Source organism: Phoxinus phoxinus, assembly GCF_949152265.1.
Source record: "Phoxinus phoxinus genome assembly, chromosome: 16".
Classification (NCBI taxonomy): Eukaryota; Metazoa; Chordata; class Actinopteri; order Cypriniformes; family Leuciscidae; genus Phoxinus; species Phoxinus phoxinus.
Genome location: NC_136891.1, coordinates 29,005,948 through 29,033,069, shown reverse-complemented (window position 1 = coordinate 29,033,069; position 27,122 = coordinate 29,005,948). Strand labels below are relative to the sequence as shown.

The 27,122-nt window shown below is 38.0% G+C and overlaps 2 protein-coding genes across 5 annotated transcripts in view; both read right to left on the bottom strand.

Annotated features, from left to right (window-relative positions):
• Window positions 1-7,735, bottom strand: part of sh3rf1 (SH3 domain containing ring finger 1) — a 49,561-nt gene extending 41,826 nt beyond the window's left edge. Inside the window, exons 1-2 of the mRNA XM_079583685.1 lie at window positions 7,095-7,735; window positions 4,159-4,718 (exon numbers count right to left, since the gene is read on the bottom strand). Of these exons, the coding sequence (XP_079439811.1) occupies window positions 4,159-4,584 (426 nt within the window). The 5' untranslated portion in view covers window positions 4,585-4,718; window positions 7,095-7,735. The remainder of the gene's footprint in view (window positions 1-4,158; window positions 4,719-7,094) is intronic.
• A 5,312-nt stretch (window positions 7,736-13,047) lies between these two features.
• nek1 (NIMA-related kinase 1) overlaps window positions 13,048-27,122 on the bottom strand; it is a 30,279-nt gene continuing 16,204 nt past the window's right edge. Inside the window, exons 29-35 of one of the 4 annotated variants that reach the window (XM_079584166.1) lie at window positions 26,653-26,729; window positions 25,320-25,525; window positions 19,073-19,212; window positions 18,655-18,998; window positions 17,497-17,630; window positions 16,675-16,807; window positions 13,048-15,525 (exon numbers count right to left, since the gene is read on the bottom strand). In XM_079584166.1, coding sequence (XP_079440292.1) covers window positions 15,512-15,525; window positions 16,675-16,807; window positions 17,497-17,630; window positions 18,655-18,998; window positions 19,073-19,212; window positions 25,320-25,525; window positions 26,653-26,729 — 1,048 coding nt within the window. In that variant the 3' untranslated portion in view covers window positions 13,048-15,511. The remainder of the gene's footprint in view (window positions 15,526-16,674; window positions 16,808-17,496; window positions 17,631-18,654; window positions 18,999-19,072; window positions 19,213-25,319; window positions 25,526-26,652; window positions 26,730-27,122) is intronic. The other 3 variants (XM_079584165.1, XM_079584168.1, XM_079584167.1) reach the window with 3 other exon arrangements.

Genomic DNA, 27,122 nt, shown 5'->3' with positions numbered 1-27,122 from the left:
AGCTCTCATGATTCATTTTCATTCTGATTTGATTTTAATTAATTGGAGTAATTTTCTGTTAGAATGTCCATTCTATATATTATACAGGGATGTATTTTGTATCAATTCAATCTTGTGTTTTTAAACTACCGGTATTCATTATAGTCAGCAACTAAAAGAGTTCAAACAAATGACAAAAGAGTCATTTGTTTGTGAATTATAATAAACTGGTCAGGTTATATGTCTCTAATTCATGAATCTGACCACACTTGTCGCACAGCACGTTTCTGATTCCTAAGAGTAATTTGTTTGTGAACCAGGCTACATTGGTAACTTTGTATGTTTCAGATTCATTGAAAAGAACAGGAGAAAGTCATTTGTTCATGAATCGGACTATACTGGACAATCACGTTCAGTAACTCGTATTCACGACTCACAGTTACCACAACTTAAAAAATTGCATGGATGCAAGTTAAAAATTCAAATTTATTGATTTAATTAAACCTTTTAAGTTATTACATCAACTCTTGTGTATAATTTAAACTCAAATTTCTGCATTAACAGATTTTTTAATATTAAGTTGTAGTAACTTAATGAAATTGTCTTGATAACTAGATATTGGGCACTGGATAGTTCCCAACATGCTTCGCATAGGACTGGATAAGGAGAATAAATGTTAAAATAAAGTATTATTGTTTTTTTAGTGTAGGGAAATACCCGTGTTATTGTTTAATGCTGTTTTATAGTTCAGAGTTTCTGTTATGTTGAAGTTTTTTATGGTTACTGTGGTGAAGAGTAGACTACATGAAGGCAAACACTACATTGACTCTCTAAACAATAACAGCACTAATGTTAGTGATAATTAATATCTTACTTGATCCTTTTTTTTTTTTTTTTTTTTTTACAAATTATTTAGTTCTCTAACTCAATGTAGTTTGTTGGTTCAAAGTTGTCACAACTTAAAAAGATTGATGCAAACGGTTGTGTTAATTATTATTATTTTTTTATTTTTTTTAAGAGTTCAGGTAAGATATGCCACCTATTTCCTGTACTCACTAGTACACAGGTGCTGAAACAGCCACATAATGCAACATCTGACAACCAAGATCTCAGGGGTTTGGATGTCTGCATGCGTGTTTCCCTGAACCAGGGAGGAATTCTTCTCCTTAACGCTAGTTTGCTTCCATGCGTGAGTGCGTGTTTTGTGCATCTCCAAAGCAGAGCATATCATGTGTCAGATTTAACAAAACCTCTCTGAAGACCTAAATAACAGACCTGCCACTCACACAACGCTCTGTTATCATGTAGTCTCAGATGCATTCCTGGTCCTTACACCCCCTCTGAATCACAGGCTTCGTTTGAAGCTACAACTGCTGCAAAAAGCCCATTCCTCCGGCAGCTAGGCTGTTTACAGCACCTCAGATACACCCTTAAATAGGCTGGCGTGCAAAAACACAGTGGGCACAAAGAGAGAGAAGATAAGAAGCAATCACTGCCAAGTTTGCACACGCAAGAGTTGAGGGGAACTTTTTTTTTTTTTTTTATTAACGAGTTTTAGAGTTTACAGTGCTGATCAACCTTACATTACCTCACTTTGTTGGATTCAGTCGGCTCTGGCAAACAGCCTAATGCTAGTGACTGTGTTCTTTAAGCATGATATGTACACTGACACGCTAATTAGAAAAGAGAGTGTGTGGGGAAAGTCCATCAGATTTGATTATTTTCAGAGATGTAGTCTTGCTCCGAGGGTACTTTAGGATAAGGAGGAGGTGCTGTTGTAGTGATGCCAACTAAAGCAAGAATAAGTGTAATCACTTACTTAGAGAGGATTTAGTCATTCCAAACAAAGGCAAAATTTAAAAATAGTGGGTTTTGGATTCAGTTCAAGAGTTTACAGAAATTGAAAACAGACTGAAAATATGAGAAGTGATTTTATCACTTTTTTTAACTGAATCTTCAAAATGTAACGAAACATGCCTGTGAAATAATCCAGATTATTTTCTATTTCAATATACTTCAAAATGTTCATGTGACGGGACGGCAAAGCTGAATGTTCAATAGCCATTAGTCCAGTCTTCAGTGTCACGTGATCCTTCAGAAATCATTTGAATTTGTAGGGCTGTCCCCAACTAAAGATTTTCCTAGTTGACTGTTAATTGTACATTGAAGCCATTAGTCAATTTCTTATTATTTTCAATGCAGAAAACAGTTGTGCTACTTGAAAAAGTAAAAAAAAAAATTATTAGTTTCGAAACATTCTAAATGTCTTTACTGACACTTGCTCAATTTTATGCATTATTTAAATACATAATGAATATTGGGAGAGACAAAGTGTGTCAAACTTAGTGAGTCAGAGTAGAAACCCCTGATGAGCTTCTGTTGAAGACAGGAAAATAAGATTATCTTTAAAACTTAAGTTCGTTGAATATGAGAGGGACGACTATCTTATTAGGCCAATCCAGCTGTCATTTCACAGCACTGATGTTTATGAACAACAAAAGAAGGATATTAAAAGATTATAGACCGGAGATGTCTGACTTAGAACGCCGCCACCCATCATGCTTTGGGTGGAGGCCTCTTTCTGTCCCATAAGTCTTGTGTGGGAGAGATGACAGAGGGCTTGATTGTAGGGACACCTGTGTTTTGTTACTGTGCAAAACCAAAAGGTGGAACACATCAAAACACACAATCACAAAACTGCTGCTATGACAACTATCCTGATCCGCAGGGACACTTTGTTTGAAAGTTATACTGGCAGAAACGTGTGCGCGCTCTCACTCGGACACAAACACAATGGTGTCCGCTTGCAACATTTTCTCCCTCTCACATAGAAAAAAAATAAAGACATCCAAAATAACAAACACACCCAACAACAAAAGTGCTGGATAAGATGCAGTTAATGCGACTTTCTCTCAGCAGGGAAGAAGGCTTACCTCAGCTGCTTGAGTTGCTTGAGAAGCAGCACAATGCCCCAAGCTAACAAGATTTTCTCTAACATCAAATCGCATAGGCTGTGATTTCAATTAATAAATATATGCACCGCCGTTGCATATTTCAGGGTGCTGAAAGTGCAGGCACTGTTCAAATACACGCCAGTAGCTCATGAATCACGATCTGTTGAGTTTGGGTCGCATATTGTGAATTTGGGAATGGAACATGCGCCAACCATTAACCAAACTTGTAATGAGAAGTGCTTATTATTAACTGGCTATTGTCAAAAAGGAACGTTTTAAAAGGATAGTTCGCCCAAAAATAAAAATGTCGTCATCATTTTCTAACCATCAAGGTGTTCCAAGCCTGTGTGAGTTTTGTTCTTCAGTTGAACAGAAAATAAGATATTTTAAAGACTGTTGGTATCCAGACAGTTGATGGTAGCCAATGACTTCTATAGTATTTGTTTCTCCTACTATGGAAGTAAATGGGGTCCATGATGAACTGTTTGATTTCCAACATTCTTTAAAATATCTTATTTTATCAGCAGAACAAAGAAACTCACACAGGCTTGGAACAAAATAAGTGTTGACAGTGATGACAGAATTTTCATTTTTGGGTGAACTATCCTTTTAAGGGCTCTCTGGGGGTTTTTTTATAAATGGTTTTCGTTTTGAAAATAAAGAAATTAAGATGCCACAATTGCCGTATCTAGGTCTTTTAGTCCAAATTCACAAAAACCGAAATGGTGCGATTTCAGTCAGACAAAAGCATTTACATTACAATTGACAATTTACGAAGTGCACACAAACGAAACATCAGAGAAACTGGTATCTTCTAAACTCCACAGTCCACCCAGTATTCATTTTCCTGAATGTAAATTAGACTCATCCTAAACAAACTCTTTATTTAGAGTTCATTAACCAAAATAATGATATAGATGACAGAGTGAACAAGAGAGAAACATTTCAAATTCCCTAAACACCTAATTATTTCAGAGCTTTTCCTTCCTTTCACATCAAGCTTAGGCTTTGCAGGAAGTCTCCACGGTCTGATTTACACCAATAGTGCGGTACCATTTATGACCAGACGAGACAAGACAAACAGTTCCCCACCGACATAACCATTAAGCTAACAGAACTCCGTTCAATTAAGTTTTTTCTGCAAGTAAAAACAAGTTAACTGTATCTGATCAGATCTGTCTGGTATATGGGACTGTGTGAGTCCAACAAAATCATCTAAACTTACCCTAACTGGAGTGCTCTTGGCCTGGACCCTCTGAGATTGTGCCCCCGAGGGACCTGGATCCCTCTGGCCAACTCCGGCACCCTGTGCTCTGACCCCCGCTGCTGCCGATCCATTAGTACACGTACCATGCATGCTTCCCGTCCTCCTCGGCCTCTGCTTGATGCCGTCCAGGAGCCGTACCAGGAGGATGTTGCTAGGCAACTCATCCACGCCACTCTCCACTAGCGTGCGGCACTCCGGGCAGCGCAGTTCTCCGCGCGACCCCACAATTCCAAGCAGGCATCGCCGACAAAACGTGTGCTGGCACGGCAAAACCTTTGCTGTGGCGTCCAGTCGCTCCAAGCAGACCGGACACTCTAACAGGTCCAGGAGTGCAGACTCATCCATTTTCACACTCGCACAATCTTTCTCAGTGTAGTCGTTCATTCAGTCAGTTTTGTCTCTCCGAAGAGAGAAGCACATGGTGTGGGAGTGTGGATATAAGGTTGTTTGGAGGGAAAGGCCAATCCTGCTGTCACGTCACTCCCATGCCGCAGTCATGATCATATCTCTAGCATTCACTGCAGAGAATTAAAGAAAAATATATCATATAACACTTATAGAGTATTATAGTGCAATATATTATTTGGTGGTTTCAATAGCAGGCGCATGGAAAAGCAATGTAATGAAGATTTTTAAGGGGAGTGTCATAAGAAACCTAATTTCTAAAATCCAGGATGTTCAAAAAACATCTTTGATTTTTAAATGGACAACAAACTTGACACAAACAGCAGTAGAAGAACTGGAGCAGAAAATAAGCTTGAAAAGATGTCATCACCAGGGATGGGAATGGGAATCATAAGGAATTTAATTATTTTTTTTCAGATTCTGGTTCCTCTTAACGATTTTGTTCCCTGATGGTTCTTTTTATACTTCTGAGGAAGAAATATTTGGGAAAACTGCATTTAATGCCAAATTATGAGATAATTTCAGATTTTAAGAGAACAGACATAAATCATTACAAAGTAATACATCTAAAACAACTCTTGCACAGGAGAGACTTTTTTGTTACAAGTGGCATAAGTGCAATACAATACTGTCAAAAAAAAAATCAGGTTACATAATTATCTATTTTTATAAAATACCACTCATTAGTAGGCTACAAAACTCAAAATGTGTATCTTATTGTCATATAAACAACCAGTCGGTAACTACACTGATTAATGTCACACTAATCATAACATAACGAAAGTTCTGACCGAATCGTACACTAAAATGAATCAATTCATAAGAGTCACTCAGTCGGGATTCGGACCACACTTGCAGCCGTGTGTTTTTTTGATTCACTAAAAGGAACCGGTTCATAAGAGTCATTCGTTCGGGAAATGGACTACACTGGCGCTGCAGATAGTAGCCTACAGATAACAAAACTAGTAAACACTGAAGGTGCGTCCCAATTCGCGTACTTATGCACTATTCTGTTCCATGCTGCTCTTAATTAACAGGAAAAAACGAGATGTGGAATGTTGGACACTTCATTTAGGCTACTTAACTGTCACAGCTTTCCTGTTTTTAAAACCTTATAAAATCCATACTCAAATGACCCAATGTAGCTACACTATGCACTCATGTAGCCTACTATTCCATCTAGCCTATGAATTTTATGAGTCAAAAACATGAGAAAAGCTCTGCCTCTGACAGTTAAGTGCACATAGATTAAAGAGCACATAGTAGGCTATAAGTACATAGTGTAGCCTACATATGGTAATTTGGAACTCAACTTGAGTATTTTAGTACCGTATTAGAATTTTGAAATACTATCACTGAGAAATGCACGTTCGACAGACGTTAATAACCGAACGGTGTGAAAATCATTTTTTTAATGGAACAGGTCCTGCATGGTTCTCGGGTCTCAGTCCTCCTACACACAGTCCCCAAAAGAACTTGTCAACGGTAAATACGCTTGAACAACTAAATAGTAAAGAGTTTACCGTCACGTTTGGTCAGTTGGCGAAATGAGCATTCGTGTCTAAACTGCAAATATGCTCGCCCCCATCCCGTCTCCCCTCGAGCCTCATCCACTAGGCTAGGCTACTATCCTACCGGTTAACCCGATTTATCTACTACTACGACCACAATTAAAAGGGCAAGCAAAACACTGAAAAAAAAAAAAAAAAAAAAAAACGATCTGCCAAATCAAACATCTTTATTCTATTTGCTTATGAAAAAAAAAAAAAAACCTGAACCAAAAATAAAGCAAATCGTAGCAAATTAAATGGTTGTAGCCTATTTACAGAATTAACGGAACAAACAATGTTACTACTTAGCGAGGCAATGTTCAAATACAACTAAAGAGAAAGTTCCCCCAAAAATACAAAAGGATGTAAATTGACAGCCCCAGTCACTATTCGCTTGAAAAGATGGAAAAGTGAATAGTGACTGCAGGGCGTCATTCACATCATCTTTAGAGAAAGTCATACAGGTTGCATAGAATATGATAGTGAGTAAATTAAGAGATATCCCTTTAAACATTTACTGCAAACACTCAACCTCGCCCGCTTTTTGCGTTAACGTCTTGAATAAAATCAAAAACCCAATTGAATTACTTCAAAACATTATAGCTACATTGTAGCGGTACAAATATATCGGCCCCACAACTGCTGTCTGAGTCTATTTAAATAACTCCTGAAACTAACTAACTAACCCATCACCAATAGTGATTTGAAAACCACGCCAGAATGAGAAAAAAACGAACAAAAAAGTATAGTGTTGTGCGTGATGTGTCACAATGAACAGGGGCACGACACAGACGCTTTTCATCGACACGTTTGTCTGTAACTCGTGTTCATGTTGCTTGTAAGTAACCATGTACGTTAGATTAACAAACTTTGATCGGATGTTCACGTTTAATTTAGTGTCTTATTACGGAGATATCTGCGACGGCACGAAAACGCTACCTTAAATAAGGGCCCCTTCTCACTCCTCCTCTTCTTCCCGAACAGTTTCTTTCCCGAGTTCCTCAAAGTAGGGAATTCGCTCTGGAAAAGGGATCCTGAAATCTTGATCGCCCAGTTTGACACAAGTTTACATATTCAGGTCCGTAAATCACAGCAAAGGACAGGTCGTCGCTCTTGAGCCGTTCGGTCGAAACAGCAAAAGATCCAAGTCCGAGAGATACAGATTCAGGTAGATTAAACTGAGAAGAAAGCAAAGAAAAACAGCAGAAGCGAGTTCCTGCGTCCGAGCGCCATGACGAGCTCTGTTGATTCTGTGGGACACTGCAGCGGACGTGTAGTCGGGAGGGAGGATTTTCAAAACGCACAGCTGAGAGATGCAGCAGCAGCCTGCGTTTTTTTTTTTCCTGTTTAGGCTTTGTCCTAGATAAACAACCTATATTCTGCACTTTTGATCATCATAAAAAAGCAAAATGCATTTCTAAACCTTGCTGATTTAGTCTACCCGTAGTGGATACACTGGGCACCGTTTTTCACTAACGAATAGTTTGTTTAGAATCTCCGCCTGCGTCATATAGTGTCACAAATCACGAGAGTCACTGCAGGGGGATTTTTTTTTTTTAATCCTCTAGTTGCAATCTCTCGGACACGGCAAGACTCGCAAGAGAGATAAAAAAAATTTCACTAGCTAAACCTAAGCTATGTTCTGAATAGTAGCTATACTTATTTACTATAGGCTACTACTAGCCTATTATTAGCCAGTATATGCACATTTTCTGCAATCATAGACGACCTGTTCGCAAAAAATGTACAGTGACAGAGAACAATGCAAAGAATACTGTAAGAAACAGTAAATTAAATATCTTATTTAACTCATTATTCAACTAAGTAATTGTAGCTTATAGGCTACAAACAAAACTGTATATAAAAAATGCTAAATACATTGCAAATAGAAAAATGTATTTCAAAAACGATAACCTGCTTAATTAAATATTCACATATTACATCATGTGACAATGGCATACTACTTTTTAGAGCATTATATAATCCATATCAGTTAACAGGCCTTTTGTAAAAGGGCCATTTTCATATTATATTATACCATGAGGTAAATATGAATTCTCTCAAACATATATGTTCTCTCATTTCACTGAAACTTTTAGGTTTAGCAGTATTATTCACCAAACCTTTGCATCTCTCCTCCAGCTTGTGGCTCAAAGGTCAATTTTCCGCTACCTTCCACATGCACACTGGCACACACAAAGGTTAACACGGAGGTGAGGCTGTCAGAAGATTGACCCGTGTGTAAACCATACAAGAGACCTTTAAATATGACTGTGGTTCATATCAGATCAAATGCTTCCCTGTTACACGATGATGGCCAAATACCTCTTTTGATAAAACAGGAAGTGTTTTCCATTTTAAACACATAAACCTACATAGGCAGGTTTCATCCTACAAACAAAAGCCTCTGGCATTCCTTTCAGGAATGAAGGAATATTTTTCACAGGCAAAATCCAGTAATTTAAATAGGAATAGGAACACTATGACAATTGTTTTGCCTGTAAAAGTTCTCTGATATTTCACATTAGCACATTAATAATGCTTCAGAAAAATCATGTCTCTTCTGTGTTAAAGGGATAATGCACATGCACAAAAAAGAAAACTATGTCATTATTTACTCTCATGTTGTTCCAAACCTGTATGACTTTTTGACTTCCATCAAATTAACAGTTGAAACATTCTTTGAAATATATTTTGTGTAAATGTTTGGAACAAAATTATAGTGGAATTTTCATTCTGTGAACCATTGCTATTTTAGAATCATTGAGATTATTTTATTTTATTTTTATATTTTCTGTTTTAGTTCAAGTTTTAGTATATTTGTTTGTGTTTTTGTCAAGTCTATTTAGCTAAACTAAACAATGATACATTTTACCATAAAAAAAAGTTTAGAAAAGATTTTCATATTTTATTTTAAGAAATGAAAAAAAAAAATGTATGGTTCATAACCCTGGTGTGAACTATCCCTTTAAGATGGCAATATATTGTCATCCTCTATAGTAACTGAAGGCAAAGTTCTCAAGCCCTAAAGTCAACAGGAAATACATCATCAAGTCTCTACCTCACTGACTCTTATCATGATGAAGTAATATATCTTGTAAGAATTTATTGCATTAAGCATGAACAGAGCAAGTCAAAGGCAATACGTGTAGAGTCTTCTCCATGTTTATTAACAGTAGCGCATATACTTCTAGACGCTAATAATTTATGTACTGACTCATCAGTTTTACAGGGCCTGAAGAAAATGTTAATGCCAACAGAGTATGGACGTTATGAATGTCACAATGTTAGACTTGATGTTGAAATGGCCCTTTATTAGTGTTTGGCTTGTCCTTTGTCTGCTCGAGGAAAAATTACAACACATCGTCGTGAGCTATTTGCACTCTTAACTAAATTGGGCCACTATAATGGCAACATTTGGTAAGCAAGTGTGTGTAATTGAGCTGAAACAGTTCATGAAGGGCTCATTTGAGCACATGTGAGTGCAGTGTTTTGTCATGCCTTGGCTAATGAGAACAATAAATCAGAAAGAGAAAATAAATATGGTAAATATGTACGGAACACAGAAAAAAAGAGGTGAGAGGAATAGTATTGCGAGCAGAGAGCGAGAGAGAATAATAAAGAAGTTAGATTTATGGTGGCACGGCTCTTGGATGTCAGAAGTGATCCCGGCGGAGCAGGCAGCAGCCCTCTGGTCATATTTCACTGTTGCCGGGGGTCATTTAGCCCACCCCTGCGGGAGGGGCAGAGGCTGTAAAGCCTGGTGCAAATTTCTTGGATAACCCCGGAGGGAAGGCCTGCTTTGATTTATCACTGACCCAGTCACGGCCCAGTCTGAGGATTGTTTCGAGTGCAGGTGATTCACAATTACAAGCATATACAATACGTACATGTTTTTATAGCCTTATGCATATTCATTGTTTATGCAAAAGGAGAAAATAATGCCATTACGCTCAAAATACCAGAGCTAGAAAGTTATGTCGGCTTCTGATTTGTTGGCAATTTGCAGCCACACACGAATCTGCCACGTTTGAGGCGACAGCTGTGTCACGGGCAATAAAAAAAGCATGGAGGGGTTGAGCGAGAGAAACAGATAGGAGAAAGAGAGAGAGAGAGGGGGAGAGAGAGAGAGAGAGAGAGAGAGAGGAGATGTGACAAATGCGTTTTCCTTTAAAACATGAGAGCCTGCTCTGACAGACAGAATAATGGATTCAGGGATCCTTTTGCAGCTTGAACGCATCTGTTTTCCAAGGCCGTGACAATCTACCACAACCATCTAAATCTTCAAAACTCTGAATTCACGACCTAATGTCAGACACAGAATAAGTGTGAGTCTGCTGCATTTTCTCTGGTTTCATTTTAGGAAACGCCAACATGATAATCATTGAATCATTAAAGTCCAATCATTGATTCTTGGTCGTTTCCTTGAGTTGGGCTGAATTTTGATTTTTAACTATTGTGGCATTGCGGCATGAAGCATATCACCATTGTTGAGATTCATATGCTGATTCTTGATGTATGTGTGTGTGTGTGTGTCAAAATATTTTTTTTCCTTATAGTGTATTTTAAAATCTGAATTCAGAATGTCTGAGCTGCTGCAAGAAAGTTTTGCTGGTAAAATATTAATAAAAAATAAAAAAATTTGGCCAGAAATAAGATAAGTGATTTATTCTAGTTCATGAAGCTGAAATCTTGATCATCTGGGTAATTATGTGTTTTGCTAAACAATGTTACAAAGACCACAAACTCACACAAAAATCTGTGACCAAACAGTCAAACTGACCAACCAAAGGAAACGCTCATCACCAAAATGGTGATGACTAAATGATTTCAAATAGACAACATTTTTTTTGAATTGGCTCAACTACAATGGATTTGTTACAGAATAGTTGCACCTCTCCAGAAAACAAATTATGTCAAGTTGACTCAACTAAACGTTTTTTGTATCACAGACTTATTTTCAGTTTGTATAACTGTTATTTACAAAAGTTGAGTCAACAAGAAAACGCTAGGGGAAATTAGTACTACTAAGATTTTTGTTGTTCAAGCTTAATTTTTTTTACAGTGCATCTTCAACTGGACATGACTGCCACTGTCACTGGAGGTCCTTTGGTCAGTCCAGAATTTATCCGCATTTGACATTAGGGATAAATCTTACACCCCACACTTTTAGTGTTTGGGGCGTTCGTATATGAGATGGAGACTGCAGACTTCAGTGCTAAGATCAATGTCAAATACAAAAAAGTCAGGATATAGTTTTATAAGATAATTAGAAAGACAATAATTCATATGAAAAGTATTATGCATGATATATATCAGAACCATATCGTTATTGACCACTACTGACCAGTGTTAAAGAAATATTTGAGTGAAAACTGTGATACTTTTCTTTTCCAGGATTCTTAGAAAGTTCAAAAGAACAGCATTTGTCAAATAATTGTCTTTACTCACTTTTGATTTCTCAATTTAATGCATATGCTGAATTAAAGTACATTTTTGCAACAACAAAAAAATCTTACTGACCCCAAACTTTTTAAGTGTTTATTGATATATTTACATTTATAGTTTTCAATTTAGATTAGCTTGTCATTGTCTAACTCAACCTAAACTAAAAACACAACTATGTTCTATTTTTTATATTTAGACAAAACATAAATGTTCTGTTACAACTTCCTATGGTGTTGTAGGCTAGTTGATAGTACTTAACAATTGAAGTCATAACAATTTAAATTACTTAAATGACATTAAACTGACTTAAAAATTAGTTAAATCCTGTATAACTTGTATAAAAAAGCTGAAAATTGCTTGAAGTCCCCCTGTCAATAATAGTGTCCCTTAAAACTCATATGAATATGCAAATTAACCCCATCTCCACTCACTCGCACCAGCTCAGAGATCCACTCGTTGACGATCACTCGTTGACCTCCCCACATAAACACATTTCTTTGCACCAAATGTTCTCTGCAGTTCATCATCTAACACATTCCGCTTTGTCTTTCCCTCTCTAACCTTCTCAAATACATCTATCAATATGATTTCCAGCCTGTGCTATTGATAATCTCAGCGTTCCTGTCTCAGCAGAACTTCAGCAGGATATTGCATGTCTGTTTCCACACCAGAGACTGTTAACAGTGCAGAGGTTAATGAAAGAGCAGTATTAATCTGCCTTCAGGTGGGGGAGGTTTTTAGCTTAACCTAACCTACTTTAAGAAGCCCACTGAGAGACTGTACAAATAAACTAGCTCTCAGAGAGAAAGACTGCAAAATTATCCCTCCAGGCAAAACACTTGTCAGATTAGGCACAAAGCCATCGGTGAAATTAGTCAGGTCAGATCCGAGGCATAAACGATTCATTCATGTGTGCGCATGGCAAACGGAGCGTGAATATGTATGTATTGCATACATAGGAGACTCGCATATCGCCTTTTGGGAACCGAAACCAGGAAGTCAATTAGCTCAACCCCTGGGATTTGATAAATGGGTAAAATATTTTATAGGAAGGGTGAGACAAGGATAACAGCTTTTTCTTGCACAATCCATTCTGCTGTCTTATTGCCTTATTCTGACCTCATCAGTCATGAACATATTAAACATTCCCAGTGTCCACAGGCCTTGATTAAAAGTCCCCACGAACCCCATGACTCCTGACCAGGAACATTGAACATTATATCAATGCAAAGATTCATTGAAATGTTTGTATCATGAGCCCAAGGTTTTCTTGCAATGTTAAATGAGTATCAGGAAATCAGTAAGCAGTCATTTAGATGATAAATAGTTAATTACATTGTCTTTTTTTAATTGAATGCATTTCAGGAGCATTAACCGTAACAGTGTGATTAATGACACCCAGCCATCTCTAAAATTGCAGTACAACATATACGTCTTCCTAAAAAATTAAAAGGCACTCAAATGAGAGTAAAACAATTGCCATGTTGAAGAAAATAAAAATCCACTCTTCCATCCACCAGTGCTTCTTTGTGCACCCAAATGTATTCTCCCACAGGATGAAGTAGCTGTATTTGCATAGCGCAGAGCCATCAGAGGCATAATTAACTGTGACAATGGATATTAAAAAAAACATACAAAGCACATAACAGAGCAAGGCAAGGCTCATTGATATCACAGAAAGTGCTTGCTGGTAGTTTGGGGCACAATGATTATTATATTTATATTTTAGTCATCTGATGTTTTACTACTATACTTTTATCCTCAAAGGTAAAATCATTTACCAATACTACTACTGTTTCGATAATCTTTCAATAAAATGTACACATTCTACTAACTATAAGTAACTTTTAATATAAGTAACTCAACTACATGTCAACTACACTCAGAGTATTAATAGGCTGTAGACTCTCAGTAGACTGATAGGTTAGGAGAATAAGTTGACTTGTAGTTGCCAAGTTACTTAGTCAGTAGAATGTCTGTTGGGGGACCAACACAATAAAGTGTTCACAAATATTAAGCAGAGAGTCTACCAATCCTCTAATGACAGTTAATTGACATGTACTGCAAAGTTACTTATAGTTAGTAGAATGTCTAAAGGGGACTATCGAAATAAAGTGTTACCGAAGTCTCTTGACATGATCTTTCAGAAATCGTTCTAATATGCTGCTTACGAAACATTTATTGTTATTATCAATGTTGAAAACATTGTTTTCATCTCAATTCTTTGATGAATAGAAAGTTCAAAAGAAAAGTATTTACTTGAAACAGAAAACGTATGTAACATAATAAATTAGTGTCTTTAGTGTCACTTTTGGTGCTTCCTTACAGAATAGAAGTATTAATTTCTTTCTGACCTCAAACTTTTAAACAGTTGTATACATCCACAAAATAATTTGATAATACAATTATCTTGGTCAGAATACACGTGAATTCATTCAGAAAAGCTTGATTTAATGAAAGCAAACACTATGCGACTCAAGATATCTGGCAACGACACGACTTCTACGTACACACACACACACACACAACAGTTTGTGGTTTTCTGAGAATGTACGGGTGTTCTGTGATAAGGGGAAACCCCTACATGCTTCCAGACAATTCTTGTGACAGCTGCACGGTTGCTGCTGACTGACAGCTCACCAGACTAATCAGGTTGAGGATGGGTGAAGAAAAGCCTCCTATCTAGATAACTGAAAACAGATATTGGCAACTGATTTGAGCTCAGCTGTTTCACATCCAAAGCGAAGTGTTTTATTGCCAAATACCCACACACAGGCACATTCTTTGAAAAAAAAACAAAAAAAAAAACAAGTTTATTTCAGTACAAAGATATATATATATCCTGACATGCAATCAAACAGTAATGCTCGCAACTTATTTAACAGATTTCTGTACACTTTCAATTACCACGTTCTGCCAGCGACTGAAACAAAGAGGCCATCTCAACACATCCTGCTGGAGAACATGCAAAGCATCCGCACAGCATTAACAAAAGCTCTTAAAGGGATAGTTCACCCAAAATTAAAAAATCATTCTATTCAACACTCATTCTATGGAGAAAAACGGTTTAAACATTCTTCAGAATACCTTCTTTTCAGGAAGAAAGCCACAGGTATGAAATGACATGCGGGTGAGTAAATTATGACAGATTTTAAGATTAATTTTGGGGTGAACTATCTCGTTAATAAACAAGTGTGCTAGTGCACTTTATATGCATAGTAACTCTCCCTAAATAACAGTTTTGTCAAGTCCTGAAATAATGCTTTAAGATTCACCAGTAAGAATAATATTTGAGCATGTTATGAAAACATGTAAAAAGTATAAAAAAAGGTTCAGAAAATTTGAGAAGACTGGTATTTTTAGACTATAAGTTCTGTTGTCTGAGGTAGACAGCTGGTTAAAACCCGCTGCCTGTTGTGTGCAGGCACCTGATATTGGGCAGATAATTGACCTCTGACCCCTGAACTAGACCTCCCTGGCCAGTCTAGAGCCTTAAAAAGCAGTTTCCATGGATTCAGCTGTCGTGAATACAGCAGGAGCAGCATTTTCACATGCAGTCTGTCATCAGCTAGGAGGACACACATGTACATCTCTGTCTGAGACTTATTACTTCTCGCCTGCTAACACTCGGCTACGCTTTGGTTAAATATCATTATCCACAGCACATTTATATGCACACAATTTACAGAGAAGTGCTTCAGTTACTTGGGATATGGAAGTAGAACTACAGTCAACCGTGGACTCTAAACTGCCCATGCTTGAGTGGCCCATTTCCCCTTCCCCCCCCCTCTCTCTATCACTCCCCCGTTCCCCCATAGCACCTCCTCGGCCTGTCAGAGTGCATCATGGGAACACTTCAGCCAGCCAGCAGATTGTCCAAGGCTGCCAACGGGACGGATGAATAACTTCTATTCATCATTATCTGAGAGAGAGCGAAAGAGAGGGGCAGAAGAGAAAGAAACAGAGGAACTGTTATATGATAGTCAACTCACTTTCGAGAAGAAAACTTCCAGGGTATATTCCTGATGTCAGAGGTCACATTAAAGTCCATAATCTGGAGTTAGCCCTGAACGCATAGTGTAAATGCCAGGAATACCCTCACATCAATCAGAGGCTGCTACATACACAAGCAGACATGTATGCGCCTTAACCCAAATGACGTGACCTGACCCAAATGCCCTGGAACTGCTCAGAGACGCAAACATCTGCTGTACGAGCAGGCACTGCTTACATGAACAGTTCATCTATTTCACTCCAACTCGTTCTGTTCGGACTAGTCAAAGAACCACAGGCATTAAGATCTGAAATGAGCAAATCATTCTGCTTTCTCACCTTTACATTTTTTTTTATTGTTTACATATGTGTATTGTGTTTTTACTATTATTACTACTACTACTATTATTCTATCAATTTATATATTCTTTTTTATATTATTGTCTTGCATCAGTAAGTCTAGGGAATAAAAACAGTGGAAAATACTAACTGGGTGAGGTAGACGCTCACATACCTGTACTCGTATGTATTTTGTGTTAGTAATGTAATTACTAATAAAAAAATATATTTTGTTAGTGATAACAATCATTTCATAAACACAATACAAGGATGGCCAATTTCAGTCCTGGAGGGTCACTGTCCTGCAGAGTTTAGCTCAAACCCTGATATATTACATTGTTATTATTATTTATAATAACAACAAATTATATTTATAATTGATATGCATTTCATTTTTAATATATGTCTTGTATCTGTAGGTCTAGGGATTACAACCAGTGAAAAAATAACTGGGGAAGATATACATAAAATGTGTACACATTCAGACAAACTGTCTGAATAAAAACCAGTCAATTTGTCTCTTTATGAATGTGTGTTTATGCGTGTTCTCAGGGCATTCTCTAAAGTGCCTGAATTACGGCACTAAATGACATAATTGCCCTCTTCTACACCCATCCATGTAATATTGCTCTATTTCTGCAAACTTCAGACTGAATTAACTAGTGCATATGTAAGAACATCAGATCATGAAACGGTATACATGCATGGATCAGAGAGTGAGAATGTGTGTAAACACTACCTTCCTGGTAAGCTCCATCTGCCATCACCAAATGGAGGATTTTAGGATACAAGTGCTGGTGCTCAGTTCCCAGAATGCTTTGCACCATGCTGGAGCCCATTGCAATGTTCTCATCTTCATCCTCATGAATCGCCTAAATAAACAAAGAAAATTCATACAAATAACAAATCTAATACTGGATAAAGTCATGCAAACCGATTAAAGTCCATTTAAGTCCTCAAAGGGGTAATCCACCCAAAGATGAAATTCTTTCATAATTTACTCACTTTCATGTTGCTACAAACTTGTAAGACTTAATTTCTGAGGCAAACAAAAAAAGGTATTTTGAAGAACACTTGGGTCCAAACAATATCCAATCCACAGAAAATCATATGCAATATGAGGGTGAGTAAATGATGACAGAATTTTAATTTTTAGGTGAACCAACAATTTCAGTAAAGGTCATTTTGACTAGTTTCTTAATTTTAGTTTTTTGTTTGTTTCTGCAACTGGCAGCAAAAAAATGCAGCAAATTACTGCAGTTTATTGCACTTCCAGTGTGACAAACCGTATATAAAAAGCATCATAAGGCAGCACATTTAACATTCTTAAAGGTTACGGATAACATCTGCATCTAATTCCCAGAACGAACCCCAAGGCTAAAAACAAAACTTAGATGAATGTCCTCATCTCAGAAGTACATGGCTGCATTGTTATTTGACCACTAAAGACCTCTTAGATATGCAGAATTTCCGCAATGCATTCAACCGGGCACAAAACCACGGAATCTCACTGGAGGCATGGTGAGAGTTGACATTTAATGCAAAACGGAGGAACTCAGACCTTGATCTTGTTGTAGGCTTGGATGAAGTTCTCAAAGCCCATGGCCTGCTCTAGATGGAACCGCAGCTCCTCCAGACGACTGAAGATACTGTCCTGTTGCTCTAGGTCTTCATCGTCTTCTTCCTCGCTGCCATCTGCACTCATACCCATGCACAGGTATAAAGACATGCTATAATTCACCACTAAGTTCACACAGTGAGAGTGTACCGTTGTGGAACATTGGCTGATGCTATGCTGACCTATGTCAGTATTAAAAGTGTTATTTGCCAGTGTCACTCCACACACTGTAGTCATACAAAGTCAATCAATCACCAGATTTAATTAGCCAGAACAATATCTTTAGCTCAATAAATATTTGTTTTAATTTCTAGTGTGCTTAGCAACGTTTTAAACGTGATATTTGATTGCGGTGTATTTAGAGTGCAGTTCTATTGTGTTTGTGGATGCAGTCAGCAATGGTTCAGAGTTTTTATGGCTTGTTGTTTTGAGCATTTATGGACATAGTTGTGTTTGTGGATGGTGTCAACATCTGTAATGTGTTCATGGTTAGCTGTTGTGTTTGTGAACATGACAGGCCTTTGAGTTGCATTTGAAGATGTTGTCAGCTGTTGTCCTACTTTTGCGGATGCATTTGGCTGGTATGCTGTGTTCACTGCTGTGCTGTGTTAGTTATGTCTAGCTATTGTACTGTTTTAGTGGATATAGTTAGCTGTTGTTATGTGTTAGTGTTTGTATCTAGCAGTTATGCTGTTTTATAGGATATGATTAGCTGTTGTGTCTAGTTGTTAAGCAGTATATGGTTAGCTGTTATGCTGTTTTAACATATAGTTAGCTATTGTGCTGCTTTAGAGGATAAGGTTAGCTGTTGAGTTGTTTTAGCAGATACTGCTAGGCTAGCTATCATGTTGATTTGGTGGATATTGTTAGCTGTTGTGCTGTTTTAGCAGATATGGTTAGCTGTTGTGTCTAGCTGTATTGCTCGATTAGCAGTTATATCTAGCTGTTGTGCTGTTTGAACGTATATAGTTAGCCGTTGTATTATATCAGTGGTTGTGTCAAGCTGTTACTCTGTGTTTCCGGATAATGTGTTCAGCCTTTGTGCTCTATTCGTGGATACACAGCTGTAGTTGTTTATGGATGCAGTCGTGATTGCATTACCCGACTGCCACTCCTCATTGAGCTGGCCTTCACTGCTGTTCTGCTCTTCATCTTCCTCAACCTCCATTCCATTAGTAACTGGCCCTCCTGGCTCTTCCTCACCATGGCTAACATCATCCTCTTCCTCAGCCATTTTATTAAAACGCTCCTCCTCTGGACTGCATTTGTCATCAACAGCACTAGCCAGCCCATTAAGAACAGCTGCCTCTTCATCAGCCGGGCTGCCATTGGATCCACCACCATCGTCCTCCTCTTCATCGTCATCATCATCTTCACTGCGCTGCTCCTGGAGAAGCCTCTCCATAGATGCTCTGAGCTCCCTCAAATCTTCATCCTCATACACACTGAGACAGAGACGGTCATAAGTGAGGGTGTTTATGTGAGTATGTACACATGCATTAAGTTTTGTGTGTCTTACTCCTCAGCTTCAGACTGCTCATCCGCTTTATCCTCCAGATCCTCAATCTCCAGGTCGTTGTTAGGAACGACGGCACCTTCAGTTTCTGCAGCAACACTGAACACTTTACTGAGGTCTGGTAAGGAACACGTCCTCAACATCTGATACAAAACACAAGTGATTTCAAACATCACAAACCAGATACCCACACAATTAATTGAAAACAGAAACATTCATGTTCTTATTAAGCAAAAACAACTTTAGTGTACTATGTAACACTTCAAATTCAAAGCTCCCTCCCCAGTCCACTCAGATTGTTTATTTAAAAATAAGGTGCAAAAATGGCTCATCCTGCAATCTTCACGGTTGTGTCGTCATAGCCATGAGCATGTAAAAATATGCACAAGTTCAAAATACTACTTCGTATCTAGGAGGTGCAGGAAGTTGATTCATGTGGTGTACTGTCCTGTAGCACCTGTGTCCCAGCATAGACAGAAGGATCCTAATGTTAGAAACAAGCATTTGAAGCTTATTTTTAACAACATCCCCGATCGTTTCCGTCTGACCTTCACAGTTTGTGCAGCGCATTTCAGTGTGGATTGTTTTGTGAACCTGTCACAGTGCAATGCAGGCTTTAGAAAGAGGTTGTCATTGAATGATGAGGCAGAGCCAACTATAATACACCCAACAGCAAACCTAAACGATTGTACATGCGACGAGGGTATTTACATGGAAGTCTTAAAGCCACAGTGGCAAAAAGTGTCCCATTAAAAGTTACATTTTTTTTTACATATGCATGGATTAATTGTTCTCAGTCAGGATAACATTTAAAAAATATAAAGAATGTTAATAGATTTTCCTAGAATTTCCTTTCTTGTGTACTTAAAACTCTTGTAAATTGATTCAAACTTTTAAAAGTAACTTGGCACTTCAAATAACAATTGTATCATTACATTGTTGCGCCACTAGGTGGGGACAAGTGTGTAAAAATGTATTTGTCATTGAATCAGTCATTCATCATAAGATGTAAAAAAAAAAATGTATTAGCCAATGCTAACAGAGATTAATAAATACTGTAACAAATATATAGCTTAATGATTATTATTAGTTAATGAATGGTGAAGATCTTATTGTAAAGTGTTACAATTTTAATGCACAGCTTTAGAGATGGACCGATGTATCGGCCAATAATCGGGATCAGCCGATAAAAAGGACTTTTACTATTGGCCAATTGTTTAAAAACAGCTGATGATCAAGGCCGATTATATCCGGTCAATCAAAAAACGTGTCAGACTGCAACTCATACTGTGTGTGAAGAAAATGTTGAATTTAGAGCTGATTGGTTGGATATTTACCATTAAAGCGTGGCTGTGTACACAAACTGCCGACACATTTATGTTCAAACACCATGTAAAAGTGAATTTTGCATAATAGGTCCCCTTTAAGAAAATCAAACTATCCGCAGATATCATTATGAATAATCGGCTATCGGTATCGTGCATCTTTTTATTGTGCAAGCTTTAGTTATAAGGGTCGGACGTTGTCATAAATAAAAACCTAACTTACGATTACTTTTGGTGCAACAATCCAACATCATAAGTGGACTACAAATGTACAGAATACGGTTAGTCAACTTGAATTGGAATAAAAAAAATGCATAAGCACAGTCTCTAAGTTGTTCAATCTGAATCGTGCACAGGAATAAAACAACTTGGCTATTTAACACTCAGCAGGGACTTCAAATTGTCTCCACAGAGCAGAGGAGGGCTTTAATATCGGCGCAGTCATCCATCTCCACTACAGTTGTCAGTACAGAGACGCACTGTGTTCTCGCACTTGGACAGAAGAGAGGAGTGCTAAACTACTGATTAAACAGACTGACAGCCTGTACTGAGAAAGACAGCATTTAGTGTGTGTGTGTGTGTGTGTGTGTGTGATCTGCCTGTCCAGTTGTCCAGAGGGTTGGGTGCAAGCAAGCCAAAAGGCCAAATGTGCGTGCGTGTTTGCGAAAGTGTGGGCATGGGTGTGAATGTTAATGTGCTTTTGTAAGGGCAAAGAAAAGAATTTGTGTATGTGCGCCTGTGGGGTGGGCGAAAAAAAGTACACAGGCCAGTGCAAAGTCTTTTTGGTTTACTGGCACATCAAGGATGTGGAAGAATCGCATTAATAACGCTCCACTCAGGAGCTCAAACACACACACGCATTCAGCAGTCCTTGCAGCACAGATTTGCCCTGAGGCACATCCACACTCATACATATGCCTACCCCTGCATGCACACACCATTATGTGCACACAAACACAAATTTCAGTCTGTGGGAAAACAAATCACCGCAAACAAAAACTCTGTGAGATACAAATCTGAGCTCCTCTATCATTCTGTGCTAAGTGCTATGCATTATCGAAGACTGCCATCTGTTTCTCCTGCTATAGTGCCATCTCTTTCTTTCTTCTTATAGTCTTTCTCTATCTCTTTCCAGAGCTCTCTTCCTCTCTCGTCTTGTCTAGTGGAAGAGATTCTGCTCTAATCAGTGTGATGAATAGTAGCAGTGTGGTCCACCATTACTATGCTTTGTAATAATCTCATATCTTTCAATTAAGACAAACACACACCGACATTTCTTCACAGTCCACAGTTGCAGTGTTGTTATTGTAAACTAAAACTATTAAAACTTGTGGTAACACTTTACAATAAGGTCCCGTTAGATAACAACAGTTAATGCATTAACTAACAATGAGCAATCCATTTGTTTTAGTATTTATTAATATTTGTCATTGTTAGTTCATAAAAATACAACTGCTCATCGTTAGCTCAGGTTCATTGAATAATATTAACAGATACAACTTTTGATGTTAATAATGTATTATTAAATGTTGACCTTAAAGGATAATTCCGGTATTTAACACCTTGAGTCTATATTGTAGTTTGTTTTGGATGAACAAGAGTGGTGGACAACATTTTTTTGACAATGGTTCCTCTCTCGAGTTTTTGACTATAATAGAATTGGCCATGGACCCATTTAACATTGGAGTCAATGGCCATGTCCGAAAATGTCATTAAAACAGCCAATAATGTTCGTTTACAAAACTGTTAAACTCACCGAGTGGTTAGTGGTGTTCGTTGATGATTATAAACAATATATCGTCGCAATATATGATTCCAATCCGTTTATTTTGCTATAGTGGAACTATTTTTTCAGACACTTCACAACCGTGTAACTTCCGCTCAATATTTGAATCTAAAGCGTTAGCACACTCCCGACCACTTGATGGCGATAACCGATGTTTATGTCTCGCGGGACACTCACGGTCACAGTCGAGTTCAACTTCATATTGCACTGGTCAGTGGTCACGTCTTTCAATATTTTCAAGGTTTTGTTTGTTTATTTCGCTTACTCTCCCGGAGCACAGTTGCTCTGCTCGCCAGCCTTATGAGAAACGGAAGCGAGCAAAAAGACTACATCGACCAAATGTAAACAGCCCCCTTTCCGTTTCCGGTAGCGCATTTATATTAACGAGCACTCTTTAACAGAAAGACTACATCGACCAAATGTAAACAGCCCCCTTTCCGTTTCCGGTAGCGCATTTATATTAACGAGCACTCTTCAACAGAATTCAATGAGATTTTACAAAATGACGAATAAAACACGACAGAAACTGTATTTCGCAACACTTTTTGTTTCTGGAACATCAACTAACATCACTAATCACTCGGTGAGTTGCACAGTTTTGAAAACTAATGTTAAAGGTTGTTTTAATGACATTTTCGGACATGCCCATTGACTCCAATGTTAAATGGGTCCATGGCCAATTCTTTTATAGTCAAAAACTCGAGAGAGGAACCATTGTCAAAAAAATGTTGTCCACCACTCTTGTTCATCCAAAACAAACTACAATAGAGACTTAAGGTGTTAAATACCGGAATTATCCTTTAACATTAACTAAAATTAATAAATACTTCAAAATAAATGTTCATTGTTAGCTTATGTAGTGAACTAATGGAACCTTATTGTAGTGTTTCCCAAAATAGTTTTCTGTAACTGAAACAAAACTGATGTAAAATAAAATAAACATTAGATGAAAAAGTACCAAAAACACTAAAACTGAAAAAAAGATGTATAGAAATATAAATATAAAAAATTGTAATTGCCAAAAAAGCACATAACATTACTAAAAGCTAAAATGAAAACTGAAAATACTAAAATTAAAGCTAATTCAAATAAAAATATTAAAAAATAATATAATAATAAAATAAATAATATTTGAAAATTCCTACAGGCCTTTCTGGTTTATCATCTGGTATTTTTCATATTACACCCCACTGTGTGATTTATATAACTGATACCTGAGATGAAATAACAGTCAGTTCTTAAAGGGATCATTCACCCAAAAAAAAAAAACACTTGCACATCAAGTGAACATGCTTGAGCTTCCGTTTACCACAACTGATGTGTGAGTTGATGAATGTTTATATTTGAATAAAAGCCTAAATTCAATATGTTCATCATATAAAGCAATTGTGTCTCTTCAGAATTTTATTTGGACTAAACCTCTCAATAGTTAGTTTTACAATCTCTTTATGAACTTTTTGAAGCATCAAAGTGGTAGTTGCGTAGCTGTCTTTGGAGGGACAGAAAGCTCTCAGATTTCATCAAAATGATCTTCATTTGTGTTCCGAAGATGAACCATATGGGTTTAGAATGACATGATGGTGAGTAATTAATGAAATAATTTTCATTTTTGGGTGAGCTATCCCTTTAACACCACAAATTCATAAACAACAACAACCCAACCACAATGCTCCACTTTCCAGGCTAAGGTCTGTAAACTTTCTTGAACCAACCATCCTACCATCTGCCCCCTTGACCCTATTCCCTCCCTTTTTCTACAAGATCATTATGTGATTTTAGAACAGATCACTCAGCACTCAGTTAGGTTTTAAGAGCTGACATTCACAGGCCTGGTATCTGTCACTGAAGCCCTGCAGCTGGTAGGAGCATCTTTGACTGGACTTGTCTGCAGGAGTCCAAATATTCCTATCTACTCTATAAATTGGTTGCATAGAAACTGGGCTGGTTTGAGTCCTACCTCACAAGGAGTTCTTGGAGGAGAGTGGTGTCATGTCAGCAAAATGCTGGGGTACCTCAGGGTTTGGTGCTCGGCCATCTCCTCTTCTTGACACAATATCGTTATGAATCTCAGCCTGCCCAATAGACATCTCAGCCTGGATTAAAGAGCTCTACTTTGAACTTAACTTAAAATCCTTGTCTACCTATCCAGGAACCTGGGAATACCCTTGCAATATTGTCCTTGAAGTTCATTTGGTCATCAAAGCCCACTTCTTTGCAGAAATTAGACCCATAAAATCTGAGCATACTAGACAACTCTTTGTCCAGGCACGTCATTTCTAGACTGTACTGTAATGCATTTACCTGACTTGAATGCATGTGCATTCAAACCTCTCCAAATTATCCAGCATGCAGCGGCACATTTGGTCTTCAATGAACCCAAGAGAGTGGACATTACGCCTCTCTTTGTTTCACTTCACTGGCAGCCAGTTGCTGCCCTCATCAAGTTCAAGGCACTGAGGCTTGCACACAGAAAAGTCCCTGTGTGTCTGCACCCTTCTAACTACCTTCATTTCTGAAAAAGTATATTATCTCCAGAAATCAGTGGTCAGTACATCTGTTCACAGAGTCTTACCTACATTTCTGTACACTACACAAACTTTGCCCGGATTTTTGCCCCAATTTAAAGTCTGGACGTGCTGACGCTAGTTGCCAAAAGTCAAAGCCTGTCTGCAGATTTTAGGAAGTCAAAGTTGACAGATTCACAGAAAATCAAGTAGTTTATGATGGGCACAGATTCAGTATTTTTTGGCTTAAGATTATGATTCCATCCAGTTGGAGGATATCAAACATATTTTATATTTTGAGCTGATTTTAGAACATATTGTTTACATTTGTTGTGTGTCTCTGAGCAAAGAAGCAAGTATCTGTATGAGTTTGGTGATGCCGTTTTTCTCTGTAACCAATTACAAAGTTGGCAAGTGCATGTATGATTCCTAGTGTTTTAAAATCTAAACAGATTTTAAACGTTGTGCAGTGTGTTTCAGCCTTCAGTACTTGAAGATTTGGCCAGAGTTTAGTTTTACTGTTTTGCAGTCTGAACCAACATGTGAGAGAAAGAAAACAGATAGGATTGTATGACAAAATGCCACACACTGAGACCCACACACAAGTACAGTGGGGTTCCGATTGCGACGCTCACCTTTGGGTTGTTTGCATCGAAGAGGCCAGTGGAGAGGCCGATGAGGAGAGCGTCGTCATGGTGGTGGGAACGCAGAGGAGAGACAGAGCGGGAACGAGAGGCGATGGAGGAAGAGTCCTCCAATGAGGATTGGGCAGACAGGATGGTTAATGCTATTGTACGTCTGTGAGCTGGACTACTACTTAGCTTCACAAACAGAGACTCATCTATTGGAAAAAGAATTAAAGGTCAACAAAAACTTTATTTGGTTCTTGTTTTTGACAGTGGAGCTGCATTTAAACAGGCTTTTAAAGCTTCTGTGGTTTAACATTGTTTAAAGGTAAATGTTAAAAGTGTAAAGTGGAAGCCGGGAGGTCTTTGGTTAAAGGGGTCATGACATGGTTTTTTTTATTTTTATTATTATGTTCCCTTAGGTGCAATTATAGTATTACTATAGTTTTTTTTACAAAACTATAGTAAATACTATAATTTACTAAGGGTGGGACCTTTTCCCACCCTGTTTCTCATCCTCTGATTCAAACAGTCTGTTTTGGGGGTGTTTCCCCTTTAAGAGTTCAGTGTTAACGCCCACTGTTATGATTGGCTAACGTCAGTGCCTATGCATCAATTATTAACGCCCCCAGCCAGAACATTTGCGGATTAGCGTATTTAAAAAGTAGTTTAAAGTTTTAAATACATTACTTACAGTTTGCGTCGTCGTTGTTGAGCCCAGAATAGTCGGCACGGACTTATCTTTGAGCAACAGTTTTCTGGCAAAGCCAGCATCATTTTGGGATTTGTTCTCAATACAGTCATCCTTCAAATGGACTGGGACGTCGGCAAACAAATAAAGTGCATCCATTTTTCCCTGGATCTTTCGCAGCGTATTCAAAGATGTTGTTTGTCCACAGCCAGGAACAGCACATCTGCGTGGCATCGTCATTTCCCTGTACACAGACCCACTCGCTGTCCGTCGACTGAACACATGTGAGGCGCGCGTGCACGGTCGTGACAACGATACGAAATGAGCGTAGTTGTCTTGCGCTTAAAGCGTAGTTGTCTTGTGCTGGAGGCGGTCGTATGCAAACACTGGTACGTCACTTCGTACCGTGACGTCACTTCTTACCATGGATCCAGAACGAGCTGTATTTCGAGCTTGATTAAATAAATGATTCGTTTATAATGGGGAGGACGTCTTAAGCTATGAAACTTGTAGGATGTTTTAATGGTACAAAGACCTCTTATATACCAAAAGATCAGGGCAAATTTGGTTTCTCATGTCATGACCCCTTTAATAATAAGACATGCTTGTGTGAAAGGGAGATAAGGTGTCTTAGTATTGCATTGAGATTACCTGCAGGTTCAGGATGTTTCTCCTCTCTATGCGGTATCTCTGAGCATTCTGCTGGTATTACTCTGCCCTCTGCTGGCCTAAGATAAAAAAAAAAAACAATGATTAAAGGAATAGTTTATCCAAATTAGGAAAATTCTGTTATTATATTGACTACTGTTCAAAGGTTTGGAGTTTGAAATGTTTCTTGAGCACCAAATCATGGGACAATGAAGACTGGAGTAATGGCTGCTGAAAATTCAGTTACCATCACAGCAATAAGGCCTTTTTATTGGATTGTATACAGATCACACAGAAAAGCAATGGTTAGAGAGGGGAGTGGGATCGGCAAAGGATCTTGAGCTGGGCCGTTGGAGGCATAGTTGCGCTATATTCAATAAAATATTGTTATTTTTATATACAATATATACAATTATTTTTACTCTATTTTTCTTATCAAATAAATGGAGCCTTGGTGAGCATAAGAAACTTCT